This window comes from Mus musculus, chromosome 2 (genome assembly GCF_000001635.26).
Source record: "Mus musculus strain C57BL/6J chromosome 2, GRCm38.p6 C57BL/6J".
NCBI classification, from domain to species: domain Eukaryota; kingdom Metazoa; phylum Chordata; class Mammalia; order Rodentia; family Muridae; genus Mus; species Mus musculus.
Genome location: NC_000068.7, coordinates 88,411,243 through 88,424,300, shown reverse-complemented (window position 1 = coordinate 88,424,300; position 13,058 = coordinate 88,411,243). Strand labels below are relative to the sequence as shown.

At 32.8% G+C, this 13,058-nt stretch overlaps 2 protein-coding genes across 2 annotated transcripts; both read left to right on the top strand.

Annotated features, from left to right (window-relative positions):
• Positions 1-277: 277 nt before the first annotated feature.
• On the top strand, positions 278-1,213 carry Olfr1181 (olfactory receptor 1181). Its single transcript, NM_001011816.1, has one exon. It carries the CDS (start codon positions 278-280, stop codon positions 1,211-1,213), a length of 936 nt encoding a protein of 311 aa, NP_001011816.1.
• A 10,398-nt stretch (positions 1,214-11,611) lies between these two features.
• Olfr1180 (olfactory receptor 1180) lies at positions 11,612-12,674 on the top strand. The gene has a single exon (NM_146918.2). The coding sequence runs from the start codon at positions 11,645-11,647 to the stop codon at positions 12,572-12,574; it is 930 nt and encodes a 309-aa protein (NP_667129.2). The 5' UTR covers positions 11,612-11,644; the 3' UTR covers positions 12,575-12,674.
• The last annotated feature ends 384 nt before the right edge of the window (positions 12,675-13,058 follow it).

The following is a 13,058-nucleotide window of genomic DNA, read 5'->3' as shown; positions in this document are numbered from 1 at the left end:
AAAAATTGTAATGATAATTTATATTTTAACATATAAAAGATTTTGTTGATTACTATTAAGATAGATTATTTTGGATAACAAATAAGTAACTATTTAAAACACAAAAATCTAATTTTCAAATACCAAGGTAATTTACTTATGAATTATCAACTAGAATATTTAACAATAGTTTCCAATACTTGTTTATAATGCTTACATAGTTGTGATTACATTGAAAATAATTTATCTAAATCTTTTTCCCATAGATATTCAATTATCCTTGTATAGACAATAATAAATGGAATGCAAGAGGAACGTATCAGAATTTCTTCTTATGGGGCTATCTTCCAAGCAGAACACTGAAGTATTTTGCTTCATTTTCTTCTTATTCTGCTACTTTACCATCTTGTCTTGGAATCTGCTGATCCTTTTCTCAATTAGATGCAGTTCTCTGTTCAACCAACCTATGTACTATTTCCTCAGTCATTTAGCATCTATGGACATCTGCTATACCTCCTGTGTGACACCCAAATTGATTGGGGATCTGCTTGCCGAAAGAAAAACTATCTCTTATACAAACTGCATGCTACAGGTCTTTGCCATGCACTTCTTTGGAATGATTGAAATCTTAATCCTGACAGTCATGGCCTTTGACCGCTGTGTGGCCATCTGCAAGCCTCTCTACTACATGGTCATCATGAGCAGAAACAGATGCCATGTTTTTATCTGGGCTTCCTGGGTTGGTGGTGTTGCCCACTCCTTTCCCCAGGTTATGATGCTAGTCTGTTTGCCCTTCTGTGGACCCAATGAAATAGACCACTACTACTGTGACGTTTTCCCTTTGCTGAAAGTTGCTTGCACTGATACCTACATCATTGGTGTCCTCATGGTTGCCAATTCGGGAATGGTTGCCTTTGTTATCTTTGTTCTCTTGTTTGGTTCATATGTAGTTATACTGTTCACATTAAGGAATTACTCAGCAGAAGGGAGACGCAAAGCTCTTTCAACCTGTGGGTCCCATATATCTGTGGTTATTTTATTCTTTGGACCTTCCATCTTTGTCTACCTTAGACCTCCTACCACTTTCCCTGAAGACAAAATCTTTGCACTGTTTTACACTATCATTGCTCCTATGTTCAACCCCCTCATATATACTTTAAGAAATACAGAGATGAAGAGTGCCATAAAGAAGGTTTGGTGTCAGGTGACATTTTTAGGAGAAAAACACAATTAATTTGCTTTACAAATAGAATGTTAAAACACTGTACAACTATTAAACTGGTTTTTCATCAAGAGGAACAGCTAGTGTCTCAACTGTTCCAAATTTTGCTCATTCATAATTAGCAAACTGAGAATATGAATAATAATTACTAACAAATACTTTACTTTGCAACCTAGTAAGAAAATGAACATTGAAATTATTATGGGTTAAAAATGATTTTTATAGTATACAATAATTTTCTACATTAATTTAATGTTATTAGCTCCTTGATTTATTTCATGATGATAAACACTTTTTTCAAGTCCACTTTAGGAATAGATTGAAACTGTCTTCAGAAGAAATGTTATAGTAATGAACTTTGTATTGTGAGCAGATTTGTAAATAACCCTCATATGATGAGTCACTGAAACAAATCATTCTATGAAAGGTAAAAAAAAATAGTGAGAGAATTTGAGTGATTCTGACACAAAATATTCATCATGAATTCACCTGAGAGCTGCTAGCTTGCTCACTTATAAATGTCAGAAGCTTTATGAGTGGTCCCAGTTATTGGCACAAATGATGAATTTGTGGACAGTCACAGTTTTAGGCACCTACAATGGATTTATGAATGATACCAGGTTTAGGATGAATATCTGAGCTTGTCTCTTTAAATATCCTCAGCTTGTAGAAACACTAAATAATAAAATATATTTTTTCTTCTTCTCAGTAAAACTTATTTAGTTGAGGAGTTCTATGTGTAGCATGTTTCAGAAAAAGCAACACATGCCAGATTGTCTGAATACATTTACATGATAAAGGATTCTGTTCTATTCTGATCAAATTCATTAACATATAAAATAATGTTATGCATTGCGGTCTTTTTTTTTTTTTTTTCTTCCAGAGCTGAGGACTGAACCCAGGGCCTTGTGCTTGTTAGGCAAGTACACTACCACTGAGCTAACTCCCCAACTCTGCATTGCAGTCTTTTGATACACATAGTTCTCTCACCCCCTTTTAGTCCTCTTGAGAGCCTCCTTCCCTTGTTCAGATTCAATTTGTTTTGTTTTTAAATAATTTTCATAAAACTATGTTTGGAGCATATCCTTTCTTGTCTCTAACTCCTCCTAGAACTTCCTTGCCTCTCTACCCATCCAAATTCATGTTCTCCCCATCTTTCTCTCTCTTTTTCAAAAAACAACAAAATAACAAAAAATTAAATGGACAAACAGACAAGTCAAAATACCAAAACAAAACAAAAGGTATACAAAAACCCATAGAATACATGTTGTGGTGGCTAACTTCTCATAGGAATGGGGCTTATTCTGTTGTATAGTTAAAATACTCAGTGACACTCCTCTGGGAAAAATTTCAAACAGATTTTCCCTTTCCCATCAGGTATCAGTAGGAAATAGTGTCTTTGTTAGGGACAATTTTGTGTCTTCTTCTACTTTGCCATTATGGGATTTAGTCCAAATTGAACATGTATATGTGGTGACTTGCTCTCATACTCTCTGTGACTTCAGTTGTGTATTAGCTCTATTGTTTCTGAATGGTGATTTTTCTTAGCATCATTTACCATCTCTGGCTCTTAAAACTTTTCTGTTTCTTCTTCAGGACAGATGCTGAGCCTTACGGGGAGCAGTTTAATAAACACATTCCATTTAATGCTGAGTGTTCCAAAGTCTCTCACTCTGCAATTCTTCAGTTGTAGGTCTCTATTTTAATTGCCATCTGCTATAAGAGGAAGCTTTTCTGATTAGGGCTGGGCGATACACTGTTTTACCAAATGAGTAATTATGTCATTGGAAGTCATTTTATTATTATGTTTCCTTAGCATAATAATAGTAGTAGCTGGTTCCTTTCTTTTAAATTGTCTGTTTTTAGTTTACATGTATTCCATTGCCTTCATTTGTCCCAAATTACTTGTTTCATTATAGCTTATCTTCTCTATATTTTACTTTCTAATTTCATATATTTATGTGCTTTTCTAGGCTCACTCTTTCCCCCTAAAACCTGTTTGCTTCAGTTTTAGTGGGGGTCACTTACTTGCCTAACAACATACAGAGATATATACATTTCATGATTGATAGCCATTCTATATCTATTTTCAGAGAATTCCATGACAGCTCTACCTAGGATCTAACGGTGACCACTTCATCATATAATCAGGCAGATTCTATGATGAGTGATTAGTTTGTATTAGTGGTGATAACAAAAGGATGCAATGTAGATACCTATTTGTTAACTCTTAGATCTATCAATATTACTCAAGTGATCATTGCCTAGGGTCAGCTGTCGCTGACCTATATACATTTCTATCACAATTAATTTCTATTCATACTCTCACAAAGCAAACTGCTTATCCCATTTTTGTTTCTCATGGAAGAGTCCATGGACCTTTTATTTTAATGGTGAGGTTCTTGAATGTGTTGGAATTATGCCTCATGTTACTCAGAGCTGCCTAACAAAATGATGTGTAGACACTGGGCCGTGCTCTAGGATGGTACATTTGTAAACTTTCTCTCCCTGTATCTCAGTGTCTTCCTCACCTAACTTGGACTTCCATTTAGTTTATTCATAAGAATAATGCAGGTTTCAGTACAAAGAATATACTGGATATTCCACTTTAGCTTTTATGTATGTGTAATAATCAAACTAGAACAGGAATTAAGAATATAGTTGTCATTATTGCATTATATAACTACATTGTATTTAATAAATTTACAGTACATTTATATATTAATAGATACACCTGAAAACCAGTTTAAGTAAATTTGTTAGCTAGATAAAACCTAAAATCCTTCCTCAGGATATATTATTTTCCTTAATTCACAATTATTTAAACTTTAAATAAACTAACAAAACTGTTTACTTAATTTTTATTCATTCATTTATTCATTTCTTGTTCATTTATTTCTTTTTCCCCTTTTTATTGAAAGTATATTTCTCATAAAATAATCCTGATTAATAATTGGATATATAAAATATTCATTCCCTTTTCTATAGCACAGCATGTCTCTACTTAATATCCTGGAAATATGTCTTTTTTAGATTTCAGGTGTTTAATCATTTATTCAATATTCTGCTGCTGAATTATTAAAATCTTCCAATTATTACTTTTTATAATTTCTGGAATTTAAAGTAATAAATTAAAAACACACATAGGAGGAGTCCTATGTATGTTTCCTGGAGACTTACTGGCTCTTTATTCCTTTTGTCTTCATGATTTATTTCATGGTAAGAAAAATCAAGCAGTGATTTCTCAACCAAGTAGTTGAGAAAATTGTTGCTTTTTAATAAATTTTAACAATTTCCAAGGAGGTCTTGGGTTTTACTATTTCCATTTTGTGGCTTTAAACAAAATAAAGTGGATTTGGTTTACATCAGTTAACTTCATTCTATAACTCTCACTCTTTATTTCCCATTTAATGCCCTTTACTACACCAGGTGTTAGTGTGTGTTCATGGAAGGAATATACTTTATATTATATCAATGACTGTAAATGGCCATGTTTAAATTACCATGCTTTGATATTGATGCTTCTTCTTCCCACTGTATTAACATAGGTAGCTATAGCCTAGGTTAGACTTGAACTCCCAACCCTTCTACTTCAGTCTCCAACATACTATGCAACAGAAATGTTTCACCATGATCAGGAATATTGGTATTTTTTTATATTATAGTATTTAGATTATCCTAATTTTAGCCTAAATCGTAAGGATTATTGATATATGGTATGTGAGAATATATAAGGAATAAATAAACAAAAGCATGTGCATGGACATAGTGTTGTTTGTGTGTTTGTGTGTGTGTGTGTGTGTGTGTGTGTGTGTGTGTGAGTGTGAATTTGTGAGGGAATCCAGTCACTGATGTCCAGAGGCTTCTTAGTGGCTGGGATCTCTAGATCACTAGCAACGTCATGTGTGGCTGGATGATTATTTATAACCCTCATCTGGTGCTAGCTTCAGCTTTTCTGCTAACTTTGCCCTACAGAAAATTCTTCTGGTGAGTTTATAATTTGGCAGGTAAACTGATCTCTTCTGAAAGGGAAAGTCAACATACAGAATTAAGGACAAATATTTACTTTAGACTCCATATTAATTTATAAAATATCCAGGAATTTTCTGTCTGTTTCTTACATAAAGTAATTTTAGTAATAGAAATAGGTGTTATGATTTGACTAATTTGGATCTATAACTCTTTCCACTTATTTTAAATTCTTTCTTCCTATAAGAGCATGACCCTTACTTTTGTGAATGTTTCATGAGTGACAGGTGTCAGTTGTCTTTAAAAGATGCAAGATATTTTCCTATGAGCATCTACTAGATTAGAGAGAGAGAGAGAGAGAGAGAGAGAGAGAGAGAGAGAGAGAGAAATATACAGGAAAATTTAAAAGTGTTGAAAAGTATGTAAAGAGTAATTAAAATATCAGTGTAGAAATCCAGAAAAAAAAAGTATAAAGGAAGTGAGATAATGGACTTATAAAAGGTGAAATGAAAGGATACTATAAATTTTCCCTTCCCATGATCTTCTCTGATTATATTCTATGCTTTTTGCCTCCACTCTTTAGAACACAATGTAAGTAAATGTTAAATAGAGGTAACTGCTTTGGAGAGGAAACTTATTTTGAGATCAATTCAAAATGTCCATAGAGACATGTCAGAGATGCAGGTGGGCACAGGAGGTAAATGATGTCTATTTAAGTTAAAAAAAATCACATAAGGGGAAATATCACTAGATTGTTAAGTAGATCAAGGGAGTATTGATTATGCAAAAAGTTATTTACAACCTATCAAGAAACACAAATTGAAACATGAAATACATTCTGGCAAGAAGTACTTTCTCACTCCCTACTCCTTAGTGGGGATCAAAGAGAAAAACATACAAACAAAAATCAAACTCACATGAAAAGAGAGTTAACTGTAGTCAACCCCTTCCTGCAAAAAAAGGAAAAAATCAAATTGAAGCACCTGACTGTTTACTTGCCTTTTTTTTTTTTTTGAGGTTGACTGTGTTGATGATTATGTAGATTATTGAATAATTAAAATTGAACTAAATTAAATATTTGAAATGATTTATTTTAAGCATTCAAGAAATATTTAAGAATCAATTTTTGGTCAGAATAGAAGGAAATCAGTAAAAATGAGAAGGCTGGACAGAATTAATTTGACCCCCTTCACAGGATGAAGTTGCTCCATGAACTTATCAAACATTTGAGAGTTAATTATTTCAAATTAGCTAATGAGTAAAATGTTACTTATAAGTGTATTTACCAGTACTACTATCATCAGAGGAAATCTATTACAGGACAAAAATCTCACAGAGCATTGGGTGGTAGCGGGGATTCAAAATGCAATACAAGTAAGTAATTTTCTTAGGGTTTCTTGGAAGCATGCAAGTCACTTTTTTTTTAAAAGATTTATTTATTTTTATTATATATAAGTACACTGTAGCTGTCTTCAGACACTCCAGAAGAGGGTGTCAGATCTCATTATGGATGGTTGTAAGCCTCCATGTGGTTGCTGGGATTTGAACTTCAGACCTTCGGAAGAGCAGTTGGGTGCTCTTACACACTGAGCCATCTCACCAGACCCTGTCACATCTTTTTTAAAAGGTTTAAGTTCATGAAAATCAAACGCAGATGGAGGTTACTATTATAAGGATTTAAAATGAAATGTTTGGGGACATTGTACCTTTGTTTTTAGGAGTAATAATTTTATGGTACTGCATGCATCTAGAAGTTTTATTTGCATTGTTTTCAATATCACACCACTATATTTAGATATAAGGCCTTAAGATAATCATTATGATATTAATGACTCAATATATTCTTTGGTAAAATGGGTTTATTAAGACTTAGTGCTATTCCATTCAAAGTATTAATTACTTTAGGGAACTTACGAACAAGGAGAACGAGAAGGATTGAATATCAAGGTAAGAATATACCTACTGATGCTTCTAGGAAAATAGCTTACCAAGGTCACATATTTTATTATGCTAAAATTACAATAAGCCCTAATTATTTCACTTTCATATGTTTAAAGTTTGACTAAAAATTAATTTGGCAATGATTGGGAGAACAAGTATACAATCTTATCAAAAATATTGTTATACATTTATTAAAATATGTCAGTATTATACACATTAAAAAGTAAATCAAGAGAGTAGAAAACTAGATTAGAAAATATGTCACAATTTTTTGTTTCCAATTCTGCTCATGTACAATGTCTACTGTACCTGCTCTAATTGGCTGTGAGGCCTGAGGCTGAAGAATCTATGGCTTTTTACACAGGAAAATGAGCCTTAGTTTTTTGTTCATAAATATATGTAATGTAAAGGACTGAAAAACACATCTAGGCTGCAATTTTACTGTCTGTATATTTCTTCCTTTTAGTTATGTACATTTAAAAACTCAATTTTGTACATAGTAGTAATTTTAGACTGCCTTGATACACTAAAAGTTATAATTCTAGTGGCAAAAATAAGATAATGTTGAAAGAGGTGAGAAAATGCATGTTTAAGTTCATCATGTGACTTTGAATGTTTTCAATTTATGTAATACCTTTGGCTCCAGACCTAGAAAATTCTAATTTCAAAATTCTGACATATTACATGATACTGCTGTTGATTCCTTTATTTGATCATAAAACTCAATTAATTTTTACATTTCTCAATCTGCAACTCTTCTCAGATGTATATCAAAGTAAACTGAACATGTTGACATACTTAGTAATTTAAAAATTTTTTTTTCTCCTCCATTTTTACACTTAAACTTAAGACACAGAGGAGGAATTATTTGGTCTATATTTGAGTGTTGAAGGAAATGAACTGAGATCACACTTCATGTGCTATCACATTAAAATTCCTTGCTGAGTTAAGCACAGAAGCCAATCATCTTTTCAATTCTAGACACTCAATGGAAGTTTATAGAAAGAAAAAACATGAATTAGCAAACAAATTAAAGAAAAGTTTGTCAAGAAGCAGAATAAAGTCTCACCTGTAGCTTTGTAGAAAAAGATAGCTAGAGATTTAAACCAATTTGTAACTGGAATTATAATTTTAGACCATATTTAGTAAAATATATTTTCAAAATTTTTGTCAGTAAGACAGAATGATCATTTAGTTTTAATCAAGTATTGTTTAACAACTCAGTTTCTCAGTGACTCATGTTATATGTGAACTAAAACTTAATTTTGTTTTTGGAAATTTTTACCTCTATGCACCTCACTAAAATAATGTTGCTGTTAGACTCATATGAACAAAAATGACTTTGAGTGAACATGACTCTAGAAGTAGCAAATAATTACTTATATCTCAGTAAAAACGGTGTTAACAATGGATATTAATTGTTTGTTTATAATGTAATTATAAATCTTGAAATTATATTGTAGAAATAAATTCCTTAACACTGGTTTTCATTTTAATGTGAAAGTTAACATGGATAATATAATTCATAACAAAGAAATTAGAAGGGAATTTAACAAATGAGTAGGTAAGTAATGATAATTTTAAAATTACTAGAATATACAAAATATTTTAGTAATGGCCATAGCTTTACTGTTATTTGAATTCAAATTTATTATATCAGCATTGATTAATTACTCTGTTATTCTTCCAGCAGGACTGGGAAACGTAGAAATTAGAAGTACTCTCAATCTCTAACCCAGTGTCTCAAATTTCATGAATCAAATCCTATTGGATTGTTATCTTATTCTTGATGGATAAAGTAATCTATATATATATATATATATATATATATATATATATATATATATATATATGATTGATTCTCTCTTTGACCTTTAATGAAAATACTTTTGTTTAGAGATAAAATATTTAACTAGGGAATCTCTTCCCTTTTTACCTGTTATCTTTTGATAAGAAAATATCAATTTCTTCAAAGAAGTCAAATTCATTGAATTCTTGGAATATTTATTCTGTACCATTAAAGTTTAAATTACAGATTCAGACCATACAAATCTCTGGATATGAAGTCACTGGACATTTATTGATTTATATGTTAATCACTCCTTCTATGGAATTATTTTTACGTAGATTTTCACATCTTATGTGGCAGACAAACTTGACTAATAAAAAGATTAAGTATTATAGAAATATCCATTCAGTGACATAATTTAAATGTGTAACTTGGAGGTCAGATATGTTCCAATAAAAACAATTTTACATAATTTGTCCTATAAAATAAACAATATCAAGATTTCTCATACATTTTCTTTTTTCTTTTTTTTTTTTTTTTACACCCCAACACACAGTTTCCCAATAGGAAGAATTCACTGTATTTACATTTTTTCTAGTTGCTACAGAAATTAGAAACAGTGGCAAAAATAGTCCTAAGAAGGGGTCCTTTGTGCTCAAGTGGTTTTTTTTCCATTTTTTATTAGGTATTTAGCTCATTTACATTTCCAATGCTATACCAAAAGTCCCCCATACCCACCCACCCCCACTCCCCTACCCAGCCACTCCCCCTTTTTGGCCCTGGCGTTCCCCTGTACTGGGGCATACAAAGTTTGCGTGTCCAATGGGCCTCTCTTTCCAGTGATGGCCGACTAGGCCATCTTTTGATACATATGCAGCTAGAGTCAAGAGCTCCGGGGTACTGGTTAGTTCATAATGTTGTTCCACCTATAGGGTTGCAGATCCCTTTAGCTCCTTGGGTTCTTTCTCTAGCTCCTCCATTGGGAGTCCTGTGATCCATCCATTAGCTGACTGTGAGCATCCACTTCTGTGTTTGCTAGGCCCCGGCATAGTCTCAAAAGAGATAGCTACATCTGGGTCCTTTCGATAAAATCTTGCTAGGGTATGCAATGGTGTCAGCGTTTGGATGCTGATTATGGGGTGGATCCATGGATATGGCAGTCTCTACGTGGTCCATCCTTTCATCTCAGCTCCAAACTTTGTCTCTGTAACTCCTTCCATGGGTGTTTTGTTCCCAATTCTAAGGAGGGGCATAGTGTCCACACTTCAGTCTTCATTCTTCTTGAGTTTCATGTGTTTAGCAAATTGTACCTTATATCTTGGGAATCCTAGGTTTGGGGCTAATATCCACTTATCAGTGAGTACATATTGTGTGAGTTCCTTTGTGAATGTGTTACCTCACTCAGGATGATGCCCTCCAGGTCCATCCATTTGGCTAGGAAAGATTCCTCATACATTTTCATAAGCAGCATAAATTGAGTAAAGTAGAAACTAAAAGTGGAGCCCTTCATTTAATATATGTAATAGAACATATATTTATATTTTATGTATATTATTTAATATATGTGTTATATAAAAGATAAATATATAGGTAAAACCTGAATTATTGCATGTATTGATTTCAGGACTGACAACTTGGTTTTTGGTAACCAATTAAGGATCTCACTCATGAGGAGAATATTTCTTTTGCTCTCAGCACTCCTTAGTGGCCTATAATTCTTGTTTGTGTGGTACAGGTGAATTTCCCATTTTTATGTTAACATTTCTACTATACCTTCACAGGTCTTGTGTAGGAAGACATATTATTGTATCAGGATTTTAGTAAGGGGTGGGTCTTGGCATGGTTGGAGGGTAAAATTGAAGAGTGGAAATGATATATGTATATTCGATATAAACGTTTAAAAAGCAAAATTATACAAGTGAGTGTGTATTCCACTATTCTTAGTTTTAATAACTACCATTTTGCATGAGTAATTAAGTATATATTTTAATGAAGTAACAAGAAATAAATATGCTTTAATTATAAAATATTAAAATTATAATACAAAAATCACAGATAATAAAAGGGAAATTTGGAAAATTATTAATTGTATTTAAGGTGTAATTTATATTGCATGCATGCCTGTGTGTCTTGATTTGGAATAAGATTTATAGAGCAGGAGTTGCTGGTAAGCAACCCCACATGGGTGTCAAGAGCCAAACTCAGTTCCTCTCTAAGAGCCTTACTCATTCTTAACACTGAATGATGCCTACGGCCCCCTGGACAATTACTCAAATCAGTTTATGGACTTGTTACTTAGACTGCTTATTTTCCAGTTTACATACACACCTATGTATATAAATTGTGTTCAATTTTATTTTATTATTTATATTTAAATTAAACTATAGTATATCCCATGAGTCAAAATTTGACCTACTGTTTAAGATTACACTTTAATTGTGCTTTGAATTATACTTTTATTTTTAACAGTCTTGGGGTCTGTTAGGATCCCAAACTCGTCATTTACAAGAACTTAATTGCATATTCACAATGTTCAGTAACTAGCCATAATTCTAAGCCAGTCTTTTAATATTTGATGACTCAATTTAATTTTATTCATGTGAAAACTAACATAATATCAATAGGGTTATCTCTCAAACAAAAGCTGATGTCAGTGTTAATTATCAACAATCTTCATATTGATATCCCTCATTAATCTATCTGTCTTTTCAGGGACCTGCCATGTTTTTCTGTTTCACTGAACTATGGGGAATGTTACTGTGTTTATTCTCTTGGGACTTTCTGACAATCAAAACATTGAAGTCCTCTGCTTTGTATTATTTCTATTTTGCTACATTGCTATTTGGATGGGTAATGTTCTCATAATGGTTTCTATCACATGCACTCAGCTCATGGACCAACCTATGTATTTCTTCCTCCATTATTTATCACTTTGTGATCTTTGCTACACATCCACAGTGACTCCCAAACTCCTGACTGATTTACTGGCAGAAAGAAAGATTATTTCCTATAATAACTGCATGACACAGCTCTTTGTTCTTCATTTCCTTGGTGCCATTGAGATCTTCATTCTCACAGCAATGGCCTATGACCGTTATGTTGCCATCTGCAGGCCCCTGCACTACACTGTCATTATGAGCAGACAGAGATGCAACGAAATCCTTGCAGCTTGTTGTACTGGGGGATTTGTGCACTCAGCCAGTCAGTCACTTCTCATTGCTTGTTTGTCCTTTTGTCATCACAATGAGATAGATCACTACTTCTGTGATGTATATCCTTTATTGAAATTGGCTTGCACTGATACACATAGAATTGGCCTCTTTGTTATTGTTGATTCTGGCTTAATTGCTTTGGTGACATTTGTAGTTTTAATGGTATCTTATTTTCTGATAGCATACACCATTAGTGTTTACCCTGCAGAGAGTCGTTCCAAAGCTCTTTCAACATGTAGTTCTCATATAACCATTGTGGTCCTGTTTTTTGTGCCTGTTTTCTTCATTTACATCAGACCAAATATAACATTCCCAGAAGACAAAGTGTTTGCTCTTTTCTACACCATCATAGCTCCCATGTTCAACCCTCTGATCTACACACTGAGAAACCTAGAGATGAAGCGTGCAATTAAAAAAATGTGGTATCATCAAATACCTTCATACAAGAAACAAATTCCATGAAAGACACGAAAAATGCATATATGTGAATATCAAGTCATTCTATAACTGTCTTGTTCTTTTTTCATTTATTAGATATTAATAGCAGTTCACAGGGTTGTGTGTGTGTGTGTCCTTTATTCTCCCTTCTTTTGTCTTTCAGCGTGACTCTCATTGGACTGAGATTCATTTCGGTGTAAACCAAATGCTGATTTTGTGAATTTTATTTTCCTTATGGCTCATTATTTCCTTGAGGCTTTTTTCTTACATCAACTATAAATTTAAGAAAACTTAAAAAAAAAACTACAAGGTTTCTTGAGCTATGAATAGTGATCATCCTTGTTGTCATTGCATCTCTAAAATCACTGTTTAGTTGGTTTTCTTAGTAGAGACACAGGGCTTCAAATGTTGAGGCCTGACTGATTGTATAATGTTATTTTAATTCAATAAAATAAATAATATGCTCCTTTTTAAAAGCATAAATTTTATAATTAATAATGAAGTAACT